Source organism: Exophiala dermatitidis (assembly GCF_000230625.1).
Source record: "Exophiala dermatitidis NIH/UT8656 unplaced genomic scaffold supercont1.4, whole genome shotgun sequence".
In the NCBI taxonomy this organism is placed as follows: domain Eukaryota; kingdom Fungi; phylum Ascomycota; class Eurotiomycetes; order Chaetothyriales; family Herpotrichiellaceae; genus Exophiala; species Exophiala dermatitidis.
The window spans coordinates 2,550,241-2,574,907 of NW_008751649.1; the positions used below are offsets into that span (position 1 = coordinate 2,550,241).

Sequence of the window (24,667 nt, forward strand, 5' to 3'; positions counted from 1 at the left end):
TAACCCTCCTCCCCCCAAACACTTGCCGAGACGCCACTTCAAATAATGGCATTCTGTATTTTCCCATCATTACAACGCTCTATCACCATTCTCATAGCCTCGTCTTGTCAATTTCTCCTAACCATGGTGGCGCCTATCATCGCATCCGTTCACGCTCTGGAGCCTCAATCTATTGACCTCGCATTTACCGTATCCTTCCATTTTATTAAGCAAGCAGGTGGATTAAACGCAACCTCGCCACCAGCGGGTCTCCTAGTAGTAAGCGTGGCTAATCAATTCAGGACGGACCCCATGTTATTCTAACACAATGCTCTCACCATTTCTCAACTCTACGCATGTAGGATCTAGCCCGACCTTTCTTTCAATCATATCTGCAGTCTGATGACGAGATTCTCGAACCTTTGTAAGGGCTTCTGTCACTGTAACCGTTTTCCTTCGAAGTAGAGGTGCAATCAAACCACTGGCAGGCTTTTCCTCGTCATGGGTGCCGATCCAGTATTTTGCCCGCAGTATCTCCATTGCTTGGACCGCATTCACGCCCCCAAAATTGAGCTGTTTACTCCGAGCAATTGAGATGTCATGTAATCCATGCAGAAGCGCAAGAACTGTTATAGGTGGTGATGCCTTCTGAATCACAGCGGCCGTCATGGCCTCTATCCCATGGGGTGTGTATATGATGGCCTCGGCAGCATCAAGAGATGACTGAGCCCGTCCAACAGAGATGACAATCGCCGAATGTAAATTCAATGCATCGTAGCTCGTAACTAACCTGCCTATACCGATCCAGTTGGGCAGAGGAGAAATGCTTGTCGAGCGCCAATCGACGTCCTTTGGCAAGGTTGGTATCTCCAGAACCGTGTCAAAGTGACGCCATGACCGAATGATTCGAACTGCCTTTCTGTTTCCAAAGACAGGCACACTCGATTTGATTTGCAATAGAGTTTCTTTGTGGCAGTGATCAGTGAACTCATGGGAGACTGCCACGGCGTCGATGAAAGAGTTTGTGCACTTGGGGCAGGAATCTTGGAGGTTGTCTTGAAGTTGTAACGCCTCAACGTCGCGCAAAACATCCTCCAGCTGGGCGATGGTCTGTACACTGCTCTTTGCTTGGTGCCATTGTTTCGAGAACCAACCGGCCACGTCTTCTTGGGGACCATCCAGCCATGGATCTATGAGAATGTTGTATTGTGCCCGGCCAGTAGGTGGAAAAATAGAATCAGGATAAGAAAGGGACAAAAGCCAGGTCGTGTCAGCATTTAGATGTGTTAGAACAGGTCTTTTCGTCCTGAGAGTGGCTCGAACAGTGCTCCGCAGCTCAGTCTCAAGTTGATGTGCGGCTTGTTCGTCAAGCAGTGCATCCATTCGGTTTGAAAATTGCTAAGCACAGGTTGCAAAAGATGGAGATGGTTCAAAGGCACTGTATCCAGCAGTTTGCCTGAATCATTTTGTGGCACTTATTAATTATCAGATTTCCTGCCTCCTGCTAGTACGAGACAGGGCGACTTGGGCACTGCCGGGTGACGCCCTTGATCGAACCCATTTGGTGAACCCTGGGCATGATAGTCCCCTAGCACCTCGACAGGTGCCTGCAGCGGAAGTCAAAATCAGAGTGAGCTGGTCTTTGTGCTGCGGTTGTCACAAGGTACCAGTAATGACGACAAGACCGCAGGTATCGCGGGAGGAGGAACGAGCCATGTCAAAATTAAAGCCGCTATCTGGGTATCTTACCTCCCTGCATGAGCTCGAGCGGTATAACCTCGACAGTTATACGGAATGCAGGATCATAAAAGCACTCTTCCAGCTTCAAGTTGTATATCTACATACCGTGCAGGGGCCGGGCAGATATACCTTATCACCACACTAGCAGGAGGGAGTGGTAAGGTGCACCTAGGTAGTCAGATCTACGAGAATGTGCAGGCTGCAGTGGGGACCGCGGCGGTGCCAGTGTCGTATCAAATAAGCGCTCCCCAAAAGGCTTAGTGGAGTGCTTCCCCGCCTGCCAACCTCTGACTCTCCCACTGGCGCAACCTCCCGTTCGTACTCGTCTTCGCACGTGCTCGCTATTCATATGTACTGTACCAACCGTCCACCACTGCATGGCATCGTTCGCCTCACTTCGTCCAATTTGAAAGACGCCTCTCGACTAGCATAAAAATAATACAAACTTGGTTAGATAAGGCCCAGGGACTAATAGTAGGCAGCTATTTCGGTGCCCAGGCGAATGGCGCGCACAACAAAATTGAAGCAAACAATCACTTGAAACATCCCTTCAAGCTGCGCCTACTTCGCTCCAGACACTGTACTGCCAGATGCTATTAGTACAACTTAGATCAGCTCAATATCGCCCTCCTTGCTAGAGCTAATCCAAGCCTAGTGTTATCATCATCATCAAGCATACTAGTATCCTTCTCTACAAATATTGTACCTGACTCAGCGCTCGGCACACATCATTCGCGTGACTTAAAGTCTTGTACGCGTCCGCTGGTGGAGAAGCCAACCACGCATCGCCCACTGGCACCGTCTCCAGGCGTTGCAGTTGGCTCGAATCCTGATTACCTAGTAGGCCCCCGTCTCTTGGCTGTGCACGCCCAGAGCCGGACTCGCCCTCGCCTCTATCGTCGCTAACTTGAACGGCTCCCACCGTACACCTTGCCTATACTGCTGTACCAGACGCCTTCATTTAGGCTCCTCTCCCCCCATGCCGCCTCTCACCCTCCCTCTCTGTTACTCACCACTTCGGTACCTTCTGTGACTTGCTTTGAGAGCAAGTCTGTTACGCGTGCCTTCACCATTTCCCACGACATCCATTCATCCGCCGATGGTCGACTCCGCCGACGAGCCTCCGCTGTCCAGTACCAGACACTCATGGGCTAAGACCGATTCGTCCCTTGCACCGGCGTCCCTGAACCCTCCCCGGAATCTCCGCGAAGATCCATTCCAACCATCAAACCCTCGGGCTCATAACGTTGGAACTGTATCCCATCATGCTGGCCACGGCCCCCCCGCAGCTGGCTCTGCGCACCCAGATCATCGTAGAGATGGAGAGGATAAAGAGCAACAAGACGGATCACCTGTGGAACAGAAAGAAGATGGAACGCAATCTTCCACCATAGGGATTGGTGACACCAAGGAGGAAGTACCCTTGGCCAAACGTTTTTTCCGCGATGTCAAGCGCATCATCTTCTCCAGTTGGGTCAACTGGCTTCTCGTCTTCGTTCCTGTCGGGATTATCCTGGGAATTCTCGTCGACTGGGCCCATGTCGACGTGGTCAGCCCCAGTGCTGTCTTCGCCATCAACGCAGTTGCCATCATACCTCTGGCTTCACTTTTGTCATATGCGACAGAGAGTGTAGCCCTTCGACTGGGCGACACCGTTGGGGCGTTGCTGAATGTCACCTTTGGCAATGCGGTCGAACTAATCATATTCATCATCGCTCTGGCGGCCAAAGAAGTGCGCGTCGTTCAAGCTGCGGCCCTTGGCTCGATCCTGTCTAACCTCCTCTTGATCTTGGGCATGTGCTTCGTTGCTGGCGGCCTACGATTTAGGGAGCAACTGTATAACTCGACTGTATCTCAGATGAGTGCATGCCTTCTCTGCTTGAGCGTCATCAGTCTTCTTCTGCCGGTAAGTACGTTGACGATGAACCAGTCCATTTGCTAACTCGCCTTCAGACGGCATTTCATGCCTCGTTCTCTGATACAAACAGAGCAGACCACGTGGTATTGAAAGTCTCGCGAGGTACCAGCGTGGTTCTTCTGTTGGTGTACCTCCTCTACCTTCTGTTTTCACTCAAGTCCCACGCCTTTATGTACCAGAGTACACCGCAGCATTTGATTGACGAAGAGTCGCATCCTGGAGTTCTCGCTGAAATCCTCAACTCTTCAAGTTCGTCCAGTGACAGCTCCAGCTCGAGTGATTCTGATACCGACTCGAGCTCTGGTTCTCAGACCACGGCCAAACGCTTTCGTCGGGCCTTGCGCCGGAGGAGGCGCAAGTCAAGTTCCACTACCAAAGAAGATGCTTCATTGCCTGGATTCACGAGGAGCTCCTCCGTCCTAACTGCACCTGGTGTCTCAACTCTCCAGGCTACGCCGCCCACATCCCAAGAACTTGAGCCCGTCTTTAGTGGCGACGAGGGGGACAACGATGGCGAAGGTCAACCTCGAAGACATCATTCTTCAAGAACTGCAACCATTCATTCGCGTGATTTCGAAGACACAACGCAGCCGGATCGTGGCCCAGGGAAATCAAAGAAATGGCACAAGAAATCTAAAAGATCTCGACGTTCGAAGAAGGGCAAGGACAACGGTTCAGTCACGGAGAATCTACCCATCGTGGGGAGCGGAACACCAGCGTGTGCTCCTCCAGCAGTGAACATCACTGAACCCCAGGTTGGAACTGTGCAGGATATTCGTGATATGTCCAGTGACAGCGCCACCAGACGACCGTTCAATCTCCGCAACCTCTCGGAGGCTGTCAAGCCCGCCTTTAACTCTACTGTCTTCCCGCATCATCAAGCTACCGGCAGACCTCTGGCATTCCCAATCCGTCCTGTCTCTCAGTCACTCCCGACTTCCCGAGGTGTAGTACGTCGAACTTCCTCCATGCCGGACATTCTTCGTCCCACGCTGTCCCAGCAAGGGCTGTCACCGAGTGCCACAGCACCTGCTCAACCAGCTGTAGTCAATTCCGAAACGGCCACTGCTGTGGAGACAGAACAGGTCGTGGAAGTCAAGCAGCATTTGTCGCGGACTTCGGCTGTCGTTCTGCTCCTTGTATCCACCGGCCTTGTTGCACTCTGCGCCGAGTTCTTGGTTGGGAGTATCGACTATCTGATCGCCAACAGCGGCGTTAGTCAGGCCTTCATTGGTCTCATTATTCTTCCCATTGTCGGCAATGCAGCGGAACACGTGACAGCGGTGACTGTTGCTGCGAAAAACAAAATGGACTTGGCGATCAACATCGCATTGGGCAGTAGCATTCAAATTGCGCTGTTTGTCACCCCCTTCATGGTCATTCTTGGCTGGATCATCAAGACGGACATGAGCTTGTATTTTAGTCTGTTTGAGACTGTCAGCCTGTTCGCCAGTGCCTTCATCGTCAGCTTTTTGATGATCGATGGACGGAGCAACTATCTGGAAGGGTCTTTACTGATTGCTGCCTACGTGATTATTGCGGTGGCCGCATTCTTCTATCCGACATGTGATCTCAGTTCAGCCAGCGGGCCACTGGAGGGAACAAACAGGTGCTGAAGGGAAGAATGAGATACTCATAACGGAGGCAGGAGGGTGTGCAGTGTGTCTCCGCCGCTCGTTATTCGGTGATATCTGAGGAAGGGGTTGTCAGATTGCAAATGCCCCGGGTTTAGTTGGCATCTAACAGGTGGCGTTGCCGATGCACGAATCTACGTGCTGCCACCCACATAACAGTGGTCAATTGTCGAAGTGTTTCTTATCTTGGGGCCTCTAAGTATGCATCGAAAGGGGGCGGCAGCTGGTGAAGGACCTCGGCGTAGCGGAATCGGATTCAGAATCAATATCAAGATAATCAACTTGTCCATCAAGGTTCACCTCGAACCTGTTATCGTATGAGATCTTGTTTGTCAATAGTTGACAGCTTCCGGTGGCCCTATCTATCTGCGCAGCCGTTTAGGCATAGTTCGACCTGAAACGCAGAGCAGAGCACTTCCTGTTCCTTAACTGCAACAAGAAGGTCGATGCCAACGCGAGCCTCTGAATCCCCACTATGGCATTAATCAGCCAATAAGGTTGATCCCCTTGCTAATCGGGCTCAAGCTGCGCTCGGCCACTGGCACTGCATCTTCTTCAACTCATGTCAAGCTCACGGCCATCTGCTGCCAGTGCCACCCACTTACTGTATGTTGCACCCACCTTCATCCTCCCACCCATGTCGGCGAGCACTGGCTAGTCGTGGTCCCCCATCTCTGAGAAGCTCCACGGTAAGGAAGATCCTGGCAATCTGCATGCTGACAGGCTCGGAACGTAGTAGTTTCTGCTACCCCGTCTGCGTCTTGCCGTGGCACTGGCCTTTGACCTTGGTGCAACATGTCGCCGGCGTCAGCGCTTGAGCCATGCCTTACCATGGGCGATCCAATATGCATGCTCTGGAGAACCACCGGCCTTGCACCAGACAAGGATCTTTTGGTCTGTACAATGCTTATCGAAACACCCTGCATCGTCCTCCTTATCGCATCATTGCCGGCGGTGCTGTTGCTATCTGCTTCCAATCATGGGTGGAAGAACCGGGGGACTTCCCCTCTTGACCGTCCTGGCGTTCAAGTAGAAGAGCTGGGGTTGTACACTCTCTTCTGGCTGTTTGTCCGACGCCTTCGCACCGTGAACGACGATTTCACTATTTCTGTGGTGTGTCTGTTCTTACTACTACCGGAGCCAAGTGAAGTATCCCTCTTCGAAAAACTTGGGCGTCAGTTTTTGAAAGTCAGCATTTGGGAAATATATATATTATGTCTGTCTCAAGAGCCAGAGCCAGATGGCTACAGACACTGCGTCTCAGGGACCGCGACGGGGCTCTGTGCGCGTCGACCCCAAGCTCGCTAGTGAGGAAGATGCAGCAGTACTGGCAAAGATGGGGTTCGTTCAGTTCACCCTTGAGAAACCCGGTCTCAGACTGATAGGATGATAGCTACAAGCAGGAGCTTCGTCGCAACTTCAGCATGGTCGAAGTATTTGGTATTGCATTTGCAATCATGGGACTTTTACCTTCGATTGCCAGCACATTGTCATACTCAATTCCTGCGGGTCCAGTTGGCCTAGTATGGGGTTGGTTTCTGGCGTCCGGCTGCATATTCATTGTCGGACTGGCCATGGCTGATCTGGGATCCAGCATGCCCACAAGCGGTGGTCAGTGACTCTCAATACACTATTGCCCTGTCTGAGCCGAAGAGCCATAAACGGCGTTCTACACCCCAATCTACACCGAGCCTGGGGTGTCCCAATCTGCAAAGCTGACAAGTGTCTACATAGGACTCTACTACTGGACCCACTACTATGCTTCGCCAAAATGGAGGAATCCTCTGAGCTTCTTGGTTGGATATAGCAATACACTTGGGCTGGTGGGAGGCCTCTGTTCCATTGACTGTATGACCCAGCCAATCCACATATATGGGCATAGGGACTGATACCAGCTCCAGACGGGTTCTCCCTGATGTTTTTGTCCGTTATAGTGATCTCGCGGGACGGCAACTGGAGTCCCAGCAACGGTGTCATCTATGCCACCTTTCTGGCTACCGTAGCCACCCACGGCCTGATCGCTTCCACCATGGCTCGGGTTATGGGTAAACTCCAAACGGTTTTTGTGGTGATGAATTTTGTCCTCATTCTCGCAACCATAATTGCACTGCCAATAGGAGCCAACGCCCGCAACAGCGCATCATATATCTTTACCCATGTCGAGAACCTTACCACATGGCCAACAGGGTGGGCGTTCATGTTGTCTTGGCTGTCACCCATATGGACCATTGGCGGATTTGACTCCGCCGTACACATATCGGAAGAGGCTGCCAATGCGACCAAAGCCGTCCTTTCGGCATACTTTTCTCTATCGGGTCGTGCTGGCTCTTTGGCTGGATTTGCTGCATAGTCATCGCTGCATGTATGTCCCAAGACTTGGAACACATTCTTGGCTCGCCATATGGCCAACCAATGGCGCAAATATACTATGACGCCCTCGGCAAAAACGGCGCGCTTGGATTCATGTCTCTTCTCATGATTGTTCAGTTCTTGGTAAGTGCCTACATGAGCCGATTAGTTGCCTCGCGCAGCAATTGTCAGCTGAACGACTAACAATCACATGCGCAGATGGGGATCTCCATCCTGGTGGCCGCCTCACGTCAATCGTGGGCTTTCTCGCGCGATGGTGCCCTACCATTCTCCCGATTCTTCAGACCCATCTCCCGGCGATTCGGTTTCATTCCTGTGCGAACCACTGTTGGATGCGCGGTGCTAGCGGCAGTCCTGGGCTTGCTGTGCTTGATTGCTCCCGCTGCGGCGTCGGCCCTGTTTTCATTGGCTGTGGCTGGCAACAATCTGGCTTGGGGTACTCCAATCCTCTGCCGTGTACTTTGGGGACAGAGGAAGTTCAGTCCGGGCCCAATATACACCGGAAGAGCGTCGATCCCGATCGCGTGGGCCGCGATTACGTTTCTTATTTTCGGAATCCTCCTGTCCATGTTCCCTGTCGGCGGACCAAATCCTGATGCCGAAAGCATGAATTATACCTGCGTCATCAATTCCGCTGTTTGGGGAGGTGCCCTGCTGTACTATTTCGTCGACGCGCGAAAGTGGTTCCGCGGGCCGCAGATCACGCTTGATCTGAGTGAACTTACCGAAGAGCAGGAAGCAGCTTTGCGGGCCGAGGGGTTTAAGGACGAAGGGGCGAGCGGAACCGCCGTGCTTAGCAGTGGAGTGCACAACGACATCAAAAGCCCCTTGGAGACAGCATAGGCCACTTAGATGGTTGTTCGGGGGTATCGGCGCTGTTCAGTCCTGTATAAGAAGGTATGCTGACTGAGCTCAGGTGGAATATCACTGACTTGGCTCTGCATTGGAAAGCGGTCCGTCCCTTCTCTATTGCAGTTTTCACCGTGTACGTGTTGCTTCAGGTGAACGCTCGCCAAAAATCTTCGTCCAGGAAGTCGAACCAAGTCGTCAAGCAATGTCCGTTGGGCTCGTTCTCTGGCAGATACTGAGGCGAAGGCTCGTCAAAATTTGACACATTTTGAGCCTGGTCAGATCTGGCCAAACCAGAGCGCCTGGTCTCGTGCACTTCCTTGATGAATTGCAGCTTGGGAGCAGTGCCGGCGAAGAACTCGGGCACAGTTCGAGGCAGCGCGCTGGGAGTACAACCGGACACATGGACGGACAGTTCGGCAGCAGCCTTGGCCGCGTCCATATTGGCAGCGATAGTGTCGACAGTTGTGGGGAAGTCCAGCACACTGCGTACATACACCTGATCCCAGCCGTCACCGACAAAGAGATTTAGCTTTGAGGTGACGACTATCGCGTGTCCGACCAGTGCCCAAAACAAGAAGGGCATGTCGAAGTAAACCAAAGTCGGGAGTGAGAAGAATGTCTCCATGCATGACTTTGTCGAGTTCAAGCATGCAAACAACAGGTTAAGACGGGTCATGGGAAAATTGCCGTACCTTGCGGGGTCGACGTTGTCACCGAGGGCGATCTCGTACAAATATATTTCGATGGAGTAGTAGTGCATGGCTAACAACCCAGCATGGTCAAAAACTCGTTGGCCACGTATCTCGGCACTCTGTGAAGGGCCCAATGTGAAGGATGCCTTGAGCTGGTGTAATTCGGCCTCAAGAGATCTCACGCAGGCTCCGAGGGGGGCAGCGATGCCAGAAGACCATTCCCAATCATCGAATTTGAGAGTGCGACTGATTCGATCACCGAAGTGGCACAGCTCTGTCAGTTTCACAAGATAGGTATCACTGGAATACTCCATGGTATCGGATATTACTCGACAGCACTCCTCGGCGTATTGGCTGTAGCGCAAGTGCTCGATATCACGCGCAAACATGGATACACTGTGTGCTCATCAGATGCAGCAGGGGCAAACGGAAACGAGACCCGTAGCTAGGCGGGTAGAAGAGGTCGTCTGGAAAGGTTTATATACGTACATGAACGTGATGCAGAAACAACCCAAGAATGCCCTTCGCTCAGCTAAAGTCCTTGCAGCAGGGACCTGGCCATCTCTGACGAAATAACCCATGGCAGCCGTCCCTGGAGGCCTTGACCAGAGTTTCATTTGTGCTGGCCGGTGCAAACCCAGATCAGACACCATTGCCATGGCAAGATGGACAAGATTGGTAAGCTGTGGACCGAGCGGGATGTGCAAATGGTACCTAGAAGTACATGGTCAGATCCCTTTTCCAGAATGCGCAGGATGCGGACTTCAAGTCTCACCATGCGATGTACACCAGCAGGCTTTGCAAAAGATCAAGACTTTGCTCTCCCTTGACCAGGATCCTGTGGCTGACCAGTTCTCTGAAGGCTTTGGCCATGGCCATTTGTCGTACTTTGTCGTGCCGGCAGCCTACCATCATTGCACTTAGCAAGAGGAATGGGTTCTTCCGTTTCAATTGGTCGACCGTCATCGCTGGTGGGATCACAACGAAAGGAAAGAAGGGCGCCATGTCATTTCGGAAGGCATCTAGAATGAGCTGCGCCTCGGTTTCGTCTTTGATGTGCTGTTCAAGACAGGTAGTTGGAGAAAGTAGGGCAGGGTGTGGAGGGAAATCGGATGTTTCTGGCTGATCTCCTCCTCGCATTCGCTCCCTGTCCCGCTCAGACGCGGCGAGAATGGCCGCAACGCCATCAAGTTTCTCTTCAAGCCTTGCCACAGTACTTAAGATCATGAGCACGAGTCATTGAACATCAAAACGGTTCATGGTGCAGAAGTCCAATCATCATCGACCGGTCTGTGCCGGGGTTTCATCTTATCCGGAAAACCAACTAGTGGAAAACAGCCGTAGGGCCTCGAACTTACCTCGACTTCTTGAGTTTCTTGTGGGTTTGAGAACCAGGCTGCTGCACGGTGCATAATTTGCCGAGCCGCCGGCATCTGTTGGCCGTCAGCCTCGCAAATCCTACGGGAGGACCGGAACAAGGTGAAAAGGGTGTACCGTTTGCAGACGTTTGCACCAGGCTCGTTCTCGCATTTCACCTTCAATCGCGCGCATGGCACACAGGCCTTGATCACCCGAGGCCCGGGGCCTTCGTTCGGTGGTGATAGGGGAAGGACTTCTTGAAGCGTCCTGGGCAGAGTATGGCTCGCGGATTTAGGCATTCCTCCCGCATACAACTCACGACCCGTTTTCTTCAGGCCGGCCGCGGCAACGCTGGAAAATGGCAGATGAAAGGGAGAGATGTTGTCCGTTGAGTCCGTTGACGAGGTTTTTCGAGGAAACAGTCGAGCATGTACACGGACACGGCGAGCGACAGAGACTGCCGACTCCGATCGTGCATTGATCGCGACTTCACAGCAGCCAATAGCAGCGAAGCCTGGGACCAATCTGAAATGCAACGATGTCGCCTCATTGGCCGAATTTGTGAGGCATCCACTAGAATCGGGACAGACACGGAGCGCCCCAGATATATACAATGCGCTCCGAGTGCAACAGCTGGGCCCGAGATTCATCAGGAAAGAGTACTGCATGTCTCTGGACAGTAACAATCAGCATGGAAAACACGATATCGGAGAAAACAGCCCAAAAGTGGCCAGTCGACACCCCTTCGCAGCCAAATGGTGCCCTACCAGAAGGATATCCTGCCGGTCAAACTTGTCCTACACCAACACGGGACGCAAATGGCAGTACGAGAGCATATGAGGACTCGAAACTCCGGAACAGCGGTCCAACAACACCATTGACCGGAGCCAGGCTCTGGATTCTCTTCACCGCCGTCTTCTTTGCAACATTCCTCATGGCCCTGAACGCATCAATCGTCTCAACTGTGAGTAGGGGGAACTGCGTTGCAAGCCAACAGGCTGCTGGATGTTTGTCGACAGGCATGGGCTAACCGAACGTGCTGTCGATATCCAGGCCATACCTAAGATAACAACCCATTTCAACTCCCTCGACGACATTGGCTGGTACGGCAGTGCCACCCTCATATCGACGTGAGCGCCAATAGACCCGGTTTTGGGAACGACCTGCTGAGATACCATAGATGCGCAATGCAGCCCTTGACGGGAAAGCTCTATACTCTATTTCCTATAAAGGTGCGAGAAAAAGAAGACGCATATAATTCCCCCCGGGATGCAAGTCCAATGGCCGAGGCCAAAAGAATGACAATGACAACCATACAACTAACGTTTTCTATTTCTGTGCAGCAAACATACATTGTCTTCGTATCCATCTTCTTCCTGGGCTGTGTGCTCTGCGGGGCCGCGACTTCGTCAGAAATGCTTATCGGCGGGAGAGCGGTCCAAGGAATGGGAGGAGCAGGGATGCTCAATGGTGCATTCACAACCATCGCGGCGGCAGCACCGAAGGAATATAAACCGAGTACGTGGAGGTCTCCTGCTACGCTCTGACGGAGGGGTCCTTTAGCAGCCATCAGAGACTACTGGGATGCTATACTGACCAAGGTCTACAGTGTTCGTTGGAGTCGGCATCGGTGCGTCAACGGTTGGATCCGTCATTGGGCCATTGATTGGAGGCGCACTTACCGAGAGTGTGACATGGCGGTGGTGTGAGTACTCTTTTCATCTGTTGGTCCACTACATTCCTTCATGTCTTGTCTATTCGTATCATCCAGGATCTTTGTTTTGGCCGCAACTGTTTTCGATTGCCCAACACTAACTCCTCTACTTCTTCAGGCTTCTACATCAGCCTCCCGCCAGCAGGACTAATCCTCCTGATCTTTCTATACCTCCACATCCCCGAACAGATCGAAAAGAAGACAGTCATCCCTAATCTCAAAGCGATCATTACCAACGAACTCGATCTCATCGGATTCGTCCTCTTCGCCACCGCATGCGTCATGGCTCTCCTGGCTCTCACCTGGGGCGGCAACACATACCGATGGGACTCGGCCACCATAATCGGGTTGTTTTGTGGCGCCTTTGGCACGACCGTTGTTTTTGCAGCCTGGGAGGTCCGTCGAGGCGACAAGGCCATGATGCCGCCGACGGTAGTGCGCAACCGTCTGGTTATCTTTGGCTGTCTCACGTCTTGGTGTCAAGCCGGCGCCATGTTCACCTTGACTTATTACCTTCCACTGTGGTTTCAAGTCATCAAGAATGCATCGCCGCTCATGAGCGGCGTCATGATCTTGCCTACGGCCATTTCGCAGTCTGCTGGCGCTGTTGCTGCTGGGAAGTTCGGTATGTATCAGGTGTCCTGAGTCGCGCCATGCTTTTGCATGTCATGATGTCCGGTTTTCTGCGTTGTCCTAAAGATGAGGGAGTAGACCAGACGATTCCATCACTCCATCTTTTTGTGTATATGTTCGACTTGATGGATCCCGTTACTAACACTGACTTCCAAAAACAGTCCAACTCATTGGGTACGTTACTCCCTGGGCCCTTTTCGGAAGCATGGTGTCCTCAATAGGCTCGGGGCTCATGACCACATTTACGCCTTCGACCGGTGCTGGGCCATGGATCGGATACCAGATTTTGATAGGGGTTGGAAGAGCGCCTGTGCTCCAAATGGTGAGTGCCCAACCAAAAAATTGCAAAGCAGCGGCATCAACATGGACGCCAACGACCACGCTGTTGTCAATCACAAAGATACTGCTGCGAAGCATATCTTGTCTGCCGAAATCGACGGAGCATGCCTTGGTTATCCCGTTGTCCATGTCTCCAAACTTATCCTTTTGCGTCTGCTTGCCCCATACTCCACATTTACATCCCACACCTCTCTCCCGCACATGCACATTTTAATCTATTGATTTATTTGCTGCTATCTGTCCCACGTGTACTAACGTAGGAGCTCAACGTTGTCTTTCTAGCCCATCACAGCAGTCCAGAACCTCCTTCCACCCGCCGAAGTGGCGATCGCCACATCGCAGATTTTCTTCTTCCAATACATGGGCGGCGCCGTCATGGTCGCCGTGGCCCAGACCATCTTCACCAACGGGCTAAGATCGTCGATGCGGACCTACGCCTCCCCGGACGTTGATGTCGGAGTTGTCATCGGTGCCGGCGCATCTGCTGTGCGGTCGACAGTCTCCCACGCAGATCTGCCCGGTGTGCTCAGGGCGTATAATCAGGCGATTGTGGATACTTTTGTAAGTCCGACCCACCCACCTTTTGGGAGTCCCCACAGCGGCTTTCGTAACGGGTTTGCTGGGACGGATCTGGGAAAATTGATCACCGTCGGCGTTGAATCGACCGATTCGAGGTGAATTGAGCTGAAGTGAGCTAACCGTGTCTCTTGAACTGGTACCAGTATCTCGCTATGGCCGGTTCTTGCGCAGCGTTCCTGACAAGTTTCGGCTTGGGCTGGCAGAAATTGCCTTCTCAGGGTGGAAAGAAAACAGAAAAGGACGAGGAGAAAAATCAGGAGAAGGAAGTAGCAACCGGAGAGCGAGAATGATGGAAGTCGATGGGTTTGGGGACGAGAGAAGCACAAAGGTAGCTAAGGAAGATGGGGCGATCATCTGGCTTTTGGAGCTGGGCTACATACAGAGTGATGTGTGTAGGGAAGTCCCTCTCAGGGGCCACGGGCAATGATGTCTTTGGTGTAATATAATATATACATGTCCAGTACAAATGGTTGGTTCAGGGATTGGTTGGTGTACAGTACCCTGGCTATGTATACTGCACTGGGCGGGTATGGGCTGTAAGTCTCGTGGAAGAAGTAGGCCGAAGGTGAAATAGTATTTCCGACTCCTGTATCAACAACGGTATAGTAGCTAGCTAGGTACGCATTAGGACCACCTTGTTATCTTGTTATTTGGAAATATAGCATGTCGTACCAACTTGTTATCTTATTATCTGGAAATATATCATGTCGTATCTATCAACTCATGGCCAAATGAACCAGAAACAAACAATGCGAGGAAAGTCACGAGTCACAGCTCCCGCCGTCTTTCTTGGTTCTTTCTTCTTTCCTGCCAAAGGTGACGGAAATTGGATCGATGCTGCCACAGTGTCGAACTCGAAACCGGCCTTTTGGCAACGACTTCCACAGGCACGGTGGCACCCCACAGTAACTCTCTTGGCATGTAGTGATGGGCTGAGAAGCCCCTGTGGCTGGGGTATGTATTGTACGTCTCCCTATACAGAAGCCATTTTTTCATCCTTGCTGCCAATGCCATCATCTCGACCAGGTCCAACACCACTACCACCACCACCGAGAACCTCAGTTTGATTTTCGTACGGTGTCTGCTTGCCATTGCTGTCCCTTGTGAATCCGAAGCCTGGATGCGCCACGATGAGGCAGTAGGCTGCTAGGACAACCATTCTAGATATCGAAGCAGATTAGTTATACCGTCAACACCGACCACAGCAATAGGAAAAGAGGGGGTTCAACTTACACCGACTCCAGCCCAATAAACAACCCCTCATCCCTCAACGCCTCACTGTTCCTGGAATACCCCTCATTGAGCTCGTAGACACGATAACAGCAGCGAACGAGAATCAACAACGTGGCCAGCGAGAGGAAGGAGACAAACACCAGGAATCGCGTCGGTAGCTGGACGTGGATTCTTCTTGCCTTCGAGTTCGGTCGCATCCACACGTCGCGACTGCGGACGAAATAATCCACCGTCATGGTGACAAACACGACCAATGTGGCGACTTGGAATGCTAGACCTGCCAGGGCGATGTTGACTCCGGCGTCGGAGGAGCCGTTGGATGTCGATGACATGGCGCCCCCGATGGCTTGGAGAATCAGACTCAAAATGTCGCATGGGATGAAGGTGTAGTAGAAGAACCGGGGTGAGAAGCGTGAATGCTTGATGGAGATGTATGTGACTCTGCAGAACAAGGGGTTTGTTAGTCAACTTGGTTGTATAGGACGGGGGTAGGGTGCAAAGGGTTGGATAATGGATCGGGATCGTGGCCTCATAATAACCCGAAGGGGTGAAGGTCGGGTATATGGTCGGATGGGATGTCCCTTACATTTGGTACAGCATGACGTAGATGGCAGCAGAGAAGAAGACGGGACCAATGGTGATTAGAACTGCATGGTTGTCAGCATGAACAGGTCGAGATGTAACATCGTTGATAGAAGAGAATAGACAACTGTTATGAGCAGCGGGTTCCGGAGAGTAAGGGTAAAAGGGAAACAGAAACAGAGAGCGGTGCAATCCGACCAAGAGATGGGGAGAATATTCGAAGATATTCAAGAAAACGAATTCAGACAATGTCCGCAGCCAGCAAGGAGTAGTGGCACTCGTTTCTCGCCTGGTTGGGCAGCAGCCATCAACAAGGCCGGCTGTCGAAGGAATACCCAGCGCAAGAAACGCAAAGGAGAAATAAAAGTGCTCGCCAACTCACCAATCTGCATGATGAACCCCTGCTGACCCCACGGATTCTGCCAAAGCAAGATCCTCCCAACGTACCCGAGAATTTCATCGATGCACCCTAGCGCCATGGCGGCCATGAATCCCCAAGCCTTGTACCGCCAACCTAGAAAGAGTTGGAAGAAGATGCAGATAGCATAGAGGGCGATGAGGGTGCCGCTGGCCGCCAGTGAGGGCCGGTAGCCGTAAACGCTGATTTCGACGGGACACGCGGAGATGGTGCAGTTGGCCTGGTCGCCGTAGAAGACGTAGACGGTGCCATTGGGCGATATGTAGAGTGGAAGATTGGAGGACATGGCTTATGATTGAATCTGCGGGAGCAATGAAGTTGTCTTTTTGTAACTGACGAAATTCCCCTGGCAGTGAGGCGGAGGTTGTTCTCAAGAAGACGAGAGTGCGTTGGCTGTACAGTAGGTAGTTATATATCTTGTGGCGGGGAGATCCTATGCTGTGATACTGCTGCTGCTCAAGAAAAAAGAGACGATTGTGGTGGTCAATAGGAGTTGCCTGCTTGTTGTTGACTCGGATTCCACGAGCGAGTTGAAGAAGTAAGAATCCTTCCAGGGTCCGTTCATGCTTTATCATAACAAGTCGCTTCATTCAAGGGCCAGTCAACCCATGCGCAGTTCCCTGCCTGTCATATCGTATTGCGGAGCAAATAGAAAGTTCTTTCGAGGCTGAGTCACTCATCGCGATACGGACACGGGTTGTTTATTTGATTCACAGGGATGACGAGATTCCCCTGCCCGATCTCGCTGGCCCACCTCTCTGGCTGTCATGGGCCGTGCGGGAACTTACATGAGCCGTACAGTACATACCTACCAGGTATGGGGCCAAGGCCCAAGAACCATTGAACCCGTTTCCATAAGGCCGTAGCGGGACGCCAATAATGCCCAAGGAGGCGGGACAGGCGAGAAAAGCCTATGTCTCCATAGACTTAGAGAGCCATAAAACAGTACTGTAGGGCTGTGACACAAACAGCCGTGACCATAACGACGTGCACCAGTGAAAAGCCTATTTTGGCGTGTGCTTGCCACGGTCCATTCCATTCCATGGCATGGCAAGCAAGCAAGCAAGCTGCTGCGGTGAAGACGGGGTGTTTCAGGGCGAATGAGTACACTCTCGGCTGCAGGGATTATCACAGGTAGCCAGGAGACAGTGGTGAGTGATGACACGTACATTCGATACATTTGACAAGCCTGGGAAAACTGCAGTAGTAGATGACGCTCCGGGTCCGGCTACGGCCGATAGAAGCGGCGTTAAATTGAGCCGCGCCACGAGGCTGAAGGACTTATAGTACAAGTACCAACCAGTAATAAACCGGAACCCCCTCGGAACCCCTTGTCAGCCCTTCGCGGTTCGAGCCGAAACAGGCATAGCGGGCCATTGCTGCCCGCTTCTTGACCAGCACCAGTAGCTCGAGTCGACGGATTTTCGTAGCCGAGTGAATACAGTATACTATTAGTAGAGTTTGCTCTCGAATGACGTCGGTTGAAATGATCAATATGGATGCCTGAATACTTGGAGTATTGGGATTCAGTTGGCAGGAATTGACAACTAACTACCTGGCCCGACGGCCGAGCACACCACGCTCGACATGTCTGCTTTCTGTTGACAGGGTACATCTGCCCGAACTTGGTGTGGATTAGAAACATCTCCGCGGAGAGGAACCATCAGAAATGTCGTTCTGATGTGGTGCATTCGACACCATTCGTCTACAAATGTGGTCCTGGCTCCCCTCTGCGGGATGGGCCGTTGTCTCCAGCTGTTCCAGACGCAGGGAGGCCCTTCCTCCTGGGATGCTCTGCTTCAGTGTCTGTCCAGCACTGGCCCCAGATGCCTGACTTTCCAGGCGCCACGACTCCATTCGGATCCAGAGCGTCTTTCAGCAAGTTGTTGAACTTCAGCAATGCCCCGTTGTTCCAATTGTACGTCGCCATGACTTGATTCTGCAGCGCCAGGTGAGTTCTGTACTCTCCCATACCGATCTTGGCGCCTTCGACGACCAACTCCTCCATCATCAATCTCGCGCGCCTTTTCGAGTCCGGATCTCCTCGATCGTAGATGATCATCACGATATGATGCATCTCTCGAGGACCTGGACAAAAAGTCGGGAAGTAGTCGAAGCCCCACTTTTGATGAAGTCTCTTGGTGAATTCGTATTGCTTCATTGCGTCCTCCCCGGTCAATGGGCTGATGGGGCTGAAAGCCGTGTGAGACCCATTGGGCAGCCACAAGACCCAGTCGAGTTCCCTCAAATCAGGAGTCCCCGAGTAAATCTTGACCCGGCTTCGCAGATACGAGTACTCGGGTGTCTCTTCGGGAAACATGACGCGAGCCCCTGGGATTTTGCTGAACTCTTGACTGATCACTTCGATGTTGGCTTTGCGGATAGGTTCGGGCCCGTAAACACAAATATACAGGATCCATCGGAAACTTCCGACCCAGGAGAACTTGGGCACTATTAGCTCCTCGATCTTGTCGTGGGGGATGGGTCCTTGTCCCTGCCAGTATGTTTTTCGGTCGCCGTAGATGCTTGCTTCTTGGACAATATGACGCAAATGTGGGACGTTGGGGATGATGTTTTTGATTTTCAACGGTCTCATGATCTCCACGATATCATAGAGATCTTCCTCACGTGGAAACGTAATCTGGAACGTCTGGTGGCCTCCAGGGTCAGGCATGAGCCAGACTGAAGGATATATTATATCAGCCAACTGACTCCACTATTCCCGTCCCTTACAAAGGAAAAAAAGGAACGAGACTTACATCCCATCTTTGTCACGATGCCGTAGTTTGACTGTGTAAATACTCCATCGGAGTAGGGTCCAAATCCATAAGGGAACAGTTGCCACGTATTGGCACTGCCGTGACTGTTATTGGGGTCAGGCAGAGCGCCCATGCCGGTCCGAACCACGTCACCATTGGGCAGGACAACTTCCATGCCGCAATGCATTCCGAAATGATCTGTCAAGTGTGTGAGTGCATTTCCAGAAGGCAGCTCGGTTGCAAAGCGGGAGAAGTACCTCCGTACGGAGTGTAACCAACACCTCTGTCCAGAGCGTTGCCGATAACGCTGCCACCTCCCAGGTCAGGGACATCGACCCACAGCTTCTTTCCCGACTTTTGGATCTCGTCGTATAATTTATAGTATGTTACCCCGGGTTCCAGCAAGCAGAATGCACTATTCTCATTCAGTTCGATCACGCTGTTCATTCGTCTCCCCATGTCGACAAGGACAGAACCCTTGACCCGGCCAGAAGCGCCACCGTAGCCAAAGTTACGCCCCATGGAGATGGCGTAGATCGGTATCAGCCATTTGTTGGCCCATCTCATAATGGCTTGGACCTGCTGCACATTCCCTGGTGCACATATAGCGCTATTGACAAAGTAGTCGTCCTGGTCCAAAGCAAAGGCGTCGTGCGACAGGGGGCGGTGCAGATACCACCCGTCGTCCAGGTCTCCGTCTACCAGGGTAACGTCGTCGTCAACAATGTTTCTCAGCTCGGCAATGGCTGCATTGAACTTCTCTCGTGTCACCCCTGGTGGGAGCACTGGCAAGTCCTGAGGCTCTACACCCCGGCCTCTTCTTGATGACTTTGTGGCGTTTTGTTCAAACCGCCGCTTGACACTGTCGGCATACTCGGTAATCCTCGACGGGATTCCTGGCGCATATTCCATTTTCAAATAATATTCAGCCAGGACCTCGACCGCAGACTGAGAAAACTGGTCGTCACCTAGCTGGCAGTCATCGGGCTTCCGAGAGACCTGTCGCCGTATCTGTGCACGGTGATGATGATATACTCGAAACAGTCTTTGTGGGGCACTTGAAGACCCATGCTAGTAGTAGCTGGCCACATCACAGATCACGGCCGGCAGTTGACCCCAACTTACCAGAAGCACATTAGTCTTTCGATGTTCTCTCCACAAATTCGAGGGGCCCCATGTTCGCGGGGAGAACGGGGGCAATTCCGGGTGATCGATTCGGTCGGTGATGGGCGGCCGATACTGGCAGATGTGGGTGACTAGGAACCAGAGTACTCGGGAGGGCGCTCCAATGGTGGGGATGTACCATCTACAATGCCCGGGATCCCATAGCCGTAGCCAAGGTTGGGTACACTCTTACTGCGGCCGTGGAAAGCCTCGACAATATCATCACGATCAGCCTCGACGTCCGGATGCCGCTGGCTCGGACGCTGTCTTTTCTTCATCCGGATGCGTTCTCTCGCAAATTTCAGCTGATCTAGATTGATTTTGAGATGTTGTTCTTCCGGCGAATCTGGCCCCAGTTGTTCCAAATTATGTACCATGTCGGCAATAATTGCGTCGAGCTCCTTTTCTTCCGCGTTCAGTTTGCGCAGTCGCTGACACTCTTCTTCCCACCAGAAAAGTAAACCGACGAGGTCTTTCTGACGGTTGATGTTGAGGAAGGCCAGCTGGTGTGTGAATCTTGGACCAATCTTGTACGTGTCGACTGTGCCGTCCTCGGCCTTGAGGATCTCGTATTTCTTCAGGGCCTTGTGTATCCGTTTGCTCAGCTTCTCCGAGTCTACGATGCCGCCGACGTAGAAGGATCGTTCGTCCAGGGCATAAGGGTCTGCCGACGTCACCTGGTGCATGTAGCACATGTCCTGGCGGAACGCGGTCAGGTCGCCGCTGTGTGATGGTAAAGCATCCGCAAAGAAGTTGGGCACGGCGGCATTGGCGAATCGTGTGAACGAGAAGCCGAGTGAACCGTTTCGTTTGCGATACATCGCGGATCCTGCGCACGTTCAATGCAAAGCAGTGGATAAGGTCATTGGGGGGAAGAAATGCCAGGAACATCACGAGGAGAGCCCTCGATAATGTATACGAGCGCGCTCTACCTAACGGACGGACCCTCGCGGGGCAGATGGTCGTTGACGCATGCGTCTAGACTCTGGATGCTGTGGATCGCTCAGACGAGCGGACGCCATGATATCAGGCTACCTTACCAGGTATTAGGTTCCTTACCTTCCACCTCATTTCTTGGGGCAGCAACTAGTAGCCGGAGTACACAGTTGTATACCTAGGACCTCTTACAACCACGTTGTCTCACTGCCAGACATCATTGGTCAGTCTGCGGCCTGCCTTTCCAGGCCAGTTTTTGGCGTTAATGATGGGCAGTAGTGTAGTAGTGGCCAAGCAAATAACTTGATCATCCGCCAGCCGTTGCAAGAAACAACTTGAGCAGATGGATGATAAGATCATGAACCAGACCCCTGCCAACTTGGTAGGCCAATAATGTGAACAAGGCTGAAGATCTACCACGTGATGCCAGCCTCGCCCTCTACTAGTCTTTCGCCGTGGCGGTTGATGATCATGATCTGGAGTCAGGGCGCTCAACTGTACCGGCTGTGTAAGTTTGCAAATTTTCGAGCTCATCCTATTTATTCTCAAAGAGGAGCACAACTTCATCCTCAGAACGCTGCGTTCCGTGATAAGTGAAGGGAGTTTATCAGTAGCACTGGAAAACATCAGTCTTGCCTCCCACCGACGCCGGTTCCTTCTCCCCGATCTACCGTAACATAGCTCTATTGTCTCCCTAGTGCCATCGCCGACGCTCGAACGTTACCCTTGTCTACCGCTCCGACCCTCCTTGCCGAACGATTCGAGAGGGGCGATCAGGTTGAGAGATGTCTTGGAAGACGTGGTTCATCATCATCATACGGTTCGCCAGCCGTTTCCCGGGCAAGGTCGTTGATCCATCGTTCGTTCGGCTTCAGCGACTTTCCGCCAGCCATGGACGAGGCGAGATACAGCCAGCTAAGGGCGTTGCCGACTGTATGGACCTCGTCACTAACATGGGATCGCGCATACTCGCTCATCGTTTCGTAAAGATCGTAGTCGGTAACGAGACTGTACAGGTACTGGGCCACCGCCTCGTGATCGCCACGCTCAACCAGGAAGCCACTCTTTTCGTGCTCCACTTGCAGCGGAATACCTCCAGCGCGGGTGGCAATGATAGGTTTGCCCTGAATACCGGTGGTCAGCTCGACATATCAAACAAAGTATATGACACATTCTCACCTTGTGCAACGCTTCCGAAACCTTGACCTCAAATCCCTCCCGGGTCGAGAGTTGCAAGGCCACAGTGCTTAGCGACATGATGGCGTTCAAAATTTGATCGCTTGGTCCTAGTCTGACCACGACAATGTCCTCGGCCAGGTCGGGGAATGATTCGTGGATCAGGTTCATAGTCTGATCGTAGATCAAAGAGCCGTCTGGGTCATCCACCGAACCGTGGCCACAGATGACCAATTGATGCACATTTCTCTTGGGTTCGTCTTTCATGAGTTCCCGGAACCTAGCATAGCTCTTGATCACGTCGGGAATTCCCTTGGAAGGATCGAAACGGGCGATTTGTGTGAAGTATCCTCGGGCAGGATAAGCGAGTTGCGGGAGACATTGAGCCTGGCACGTCTGTCTGAGTACGTGGAGATAGTACTGCAAATCCCAATCGGCCATAGTTTTGTTCAGACCATCGAGCCTAGAAGTCGGAGTTGTTAGTCGCTAGACATCACGTTGAATCGAAAGCAGACTTACCAGTCAGTAGTAGCGGGCAGCCAGCCAAGCGCTTCCTTTCGGACATCATTGGGCACGAAAGACCGCACCGGGTGGCTAAGAAAGACGTCTGCGTGTTTGATCGAGTTCCACAAAAACTGCCAGACATGCTGTGCCGCGCTGCCCTCCTCTAGGATAAGATCGTCTCTGACCTCGATGTGGCATCGGAAGATGACAGGGCGGTTCGGGGCGAACTTTTTGGCAATAGGAATCAACTCTGGCATCTGGGGGTCGTCGATGATAATCACATCTGCGCCTCCGTCCTCGGGAGCCCTCAAAGGGCCAGATTCGCCCATCCAGTACCGCTCCGCATTGTCCAAGATCCATTCCTTAATTTTGGCAAGCTCGGTATCCGTAGAACGGACGTCGGGCGGGACGACACCTTGTAGAATGTTGTGGTTGTTTTTGGTCACGCGGAAGACGTCCGGTCTGGGCTTGGGGACAAACCTGCACAGGAAGTTGGCAAACAAGGAACTGGATTATTTTTGACAGGAAGTACGCACCATTCAACATCGACGTCGTGGAGTCTCAAAAACCGGACCAAAGCATGTCGCATCAAAGCAACGCCACCTCCCTGAGGAGTTGCGCTGAAGAAGACAATTCTGAGCTTGCGGTCGACCACATCCTTGATGTATTTTTGCACCGCCCTCCATGTCGGCTCGCGCACCGATCTCTTGTAGTCATCAATAGTAGCCAAGTGGATCATGCCCGCCATATCGACCTCGACCTGGTTCTGGTAATCGATTGACAGACGGGGCAATTTCGTTGGGGCGTATAACCTGGGATGGATGCGTCAGTTTGTGGTCGTCACAAGAGGTTCCGATTGAACATACGCAAGACACTTTCGGGCGGCCGAATCCGCGATTTCATCCACGAGTAGTGCTTTCCGTCTCTCGCGGCCCTGCTTCGTTGGTAGAATAGGATTGGACTCGATCACAAACGGCACAATGTCCAGTTCGGCCCACAATTGCGAACACAGGTTCGGACTTTTGCGATGAAGGTCGACCGTGATGCCTGCACCGAGGATCTTGCAGACACGTTCTTTTCGGTAAGAGTCCAGCTGCGCGATTATGTGTTCAGCCACCCATTCGGAGTCTTTGTCTTTTCGCGCGTCTTCTTCTAAACATAATCGATGGACCGCAAAGTCGACGCTGTATGTGCCGTCGTGTATGGCGATTCCGATCTTAATGGCGGATTCGGACTCTTCCTCGATTGCAATACCAGCCCAGAATTCCTAAAAAAAGAGTGAAGTAAGCGTTACGATTGAACTGAAAAAGTGTGCCCAATTAGGTTTGGCTGAACCCTTCCACGCGGAAAGGTGACCACGTGTTGCGTCGCAGGATGTCATGACTTAATGGATATCAACGTACCGCTAGACTGGTTCCGACGGCCACATTATCAGGTTGAGCGATGCTGAGCGATCGTACGCGGTGGTACTCCGGGACTTGCGAGATGAAGTCCCGGTGCACCTCGGTGCTGTGTTTTAATGTTGCGTCACCCATAGTTTGGAGTTGTTGTGAAGCTTTTTGGAGGACGGCAGAACGCAAACTTCAACGGGTATTTATATGGCGACACGGGGAAGGAGAGGTAGTGGGCGGTGTAGGTCGTAAAGTGCGTAGCCACAAAATGAAAGCTCGGCTGTCTCAGGAGGAAACTGGTGTTGACTGCGAAGCGAGTCTTAGTATAGTACGCGAAAAGGTCTTTGGCGAGCGGTGGACAGACAGACAGAGCGGCACGAGAGGATAAAGTGAGTTGACAAACCACCAAGGCCAGGGTCCTGGTCGTACTTGACTGATATCAGCACTATCGGATCGGCGAGTATGAGATCGACTTGGGTTGCTCGAGGCACAGCGACTTCGGATTTTCTTGTTGCGCTGACGTAGAAGGTGATGGATAAAGACCCGAGCGCGCGCGCAGACGGAACCCACAGACCCGGTCGGTTATGGGGGAGATCCTTGGACAGCCCGGGGTCCCGCTAGTCGCGAGATGATGCCTGAAGATCGATAGATGGGTTCTATCGCAGGGACTTGGTTGGATCTTGGAGGGATCTAGT

At 52.4% G+C, this 24,667-nt stretch overlaps 10 protein-coding genes across 11 annotated transcripts; 4 read left to right on the plus strand and 6 right to left on the minus strand.

Moving 5' to 3' along the window:
• Position 1: 1 nt before the first annotated feature.
• Positions 2-1,865, minus strand: HMPREF1120_05234 (uncharacterized protein). The gene has a single exon (XM_009159399.1). It carries the CDS (start codon positions 1,360-1,362, stop codon positions 295-297), a length of 1,068 nt encoding a protein of 355 aa, XP_009157647.1. The 5' UTR covers positions 1,363-1,865; the 3' UTR covers positions 2-294.
• A 422-nt stretch (positions 1,866-2,287) lies between these two features.
• HMPREF1120_05235 (Ca2+:H+ antiporter) lies at positions 2,288-5,663 on the plus strand. Its single transcript, XM_009159400.1, has 2 exons — positions 2,288-3,625; positions 3,673-5,663. The coding sequence occupies exons 1-2, from the start codon at positions 2,819-2,821 to the stop codon at positions 5,251-5,253; spliced, it is 2,388 nt and encodes a 795-aa protein (XP_009157648.1). The 5' UTR covers positions 2,288-2,818; the 3' UTR covers positions 5,254-5,663.
• Positions 5,664-6,511: 848 nt separating this feature from the next.
• HMPREF1120_05236 (uncharacterized protein) lies at positions 6,512-7,621 on the plus strand (the record flags this gene model as incomplete). Its single annotated transcript, XM_009159401.1, has 4 exons — positions 6,512-6,612; positions 6,665-6,882; positions 7,006-7,119; positions 7,173-7,621. 4 exons carry the CDS (start codon positions 6,512-6,514, stop codon positions 7,619-7,621), a joined length of 882 nt encoding a protein of 293 aa, XP_009157649.1.
• Positions 7,033-10,941, minus strand: HMPREF1120_05237. 2 transcript variants are annotated; one of them, XM_009159403.1, is made up of 6 exons: positions 10,680-10,941; positions 10,544-10,618; positions 9,961-10,401; positions 9,675-9,899; positions 8,574-9,581; positions 7,033-8,516 (listed from the first exon to the last, which is right to left on the minus strand). In XM_009159403.1, exons 1-5 carry the CDS (start codon positions 10,841-10,843, stop codon positions 8,639-8,641), a joined length of 1,848 nt encoding a protein of 615 aa, XP_009157651.1. In that variant the 5' UTR covers positions 10,844-10,941; the 3' UTR covers positions 7,033-8,516; positions 8,574-8,638. The 2 variants fall into 2 exon arrangements, with proteins under 2 accessions (XP_009157651.1, XP_009157650.1); XM_009159402.1 differs by having other exon boundaries at positions 7,033-9,581.
• On the plus strand, positions 7,636-8,484 carry HMPREF1120_05238 (uncharacterized protein; the record flags this gene model as incomplete). Its single annotated transcript, XM_009159404.1, has 2 exons — positions 7,636-7,764; positions 7,840-8,484. 2 exons carry the CDS (start codon positions 7,636-7,638, stop codon positions 8,482-8,484), a joined length of 774 nt encoding a protein of 257 aa, XP_009157652.1.
• A 216-nt stretch (positions 10,942-11,157) lies between the features above and the next one.
• Positions 11,158-14,099, plus strand: HMPREF1120_05239 (DNA repair protein RAD50; the record flags this gene model as incomplete). Its single annotated transcript, XM_009159405.1, has 9 exons — positions 11,158-11,508; positions 11,598-11,674; positions 11,725-11,776; positions 11,888-12,062; positions 12,154-12,249; positions 12,377-12,883; positions 13,053-13,213; positions 13,513-13,791; positions 13,953-14,099. The coding sequence occupies 9 exons, from the start codon at positions 11,158-11,160 to the stop codon at positions 14,097-14,099; spliced, it is 1,845 nt and encodes a 614-aa protein (XP_009157653.1).
• Positions 14,100-14,782: 683 nt separating this feature from the next.
• Positions 14,783-16,328, minus strand: HMPREF1120_05240 (uncharacterized protein; the record flags this gene model as incomplete). Its single annotated transcript, XM_009159406.1, has 4 exons — positions 14,783-14,969; positions 15,043-15,483; positions 15,629-15,689; positions 16,007-16,328. 4 exons carry the CDS (start codon positions 16,326-16,328, stop codon positions 14,783-14,785), a joined length of 1,011 nt encoding a protein of 336 aa, XP_009157654.1.
• Positions 16,329-17,747: 1,419 nt separating this feature from the next.
• Positions 17,748-19,713, minus strand: HMPREF1120_05241 (glycolate oxidase; the record flags this gene model as incomplete). The annotated part of the gene is made up of 3 exons (XM_009159407.1): positions 17,748-18,724; positions 18,802-18,999; positions 19,059-19,713. The coding sequence occupies 3 exons, from the start codon at positions 19,711-19,713 to the stop codon at positions 17,748-17,750; spliced, it is 1,830 nt and encodes a 609-aa protein (XP_009157655.1).
• A 344-nt stretch (positions 19,714-20,057) lies between these two features.
• On the minus strand, positions 20,058-20,786 carry HMPREF1120_05242 (uncharacterized protein; the record flags this gene model as incomplete). The annotated part of the gene is made up of 1 exon (XM_009159408.1): positions 20,058-20,786. One exon carries the CDS (start codon positions 20,784-20,786, stop codon positions 20,058-20,060), a length of 729 nt encoding a protein of 242 aa, XP_009157656.1.
• An 888-nt stretch (positions 20,787-21,674) lies between these two features.
• HMPREF1120_05243 (trehalose synthase (Ccg-9)) lies at positions 21,675-24,116 on the minus strand (the record flags this gene model as incomplete). The annotated part of the gene is made up of 6 exons (XM_009159409.1): positions 21,675-22,025; positions 22,081-22,540; positions 22,597-23,061; positions 23,118-23,393; positions 23,448-23,848; positions 23,985-24,116. The coding sequence occupies 6 exons, from the start codon at positions 24,114-24,116 to the stop codon at positions 21,675-21,677; spliced, it is 2,085 nt and encodes a 694-aa protein (XP_009157657.1).
• Positions 24,117-24,667: the final 551 nt, after the last annotated feature.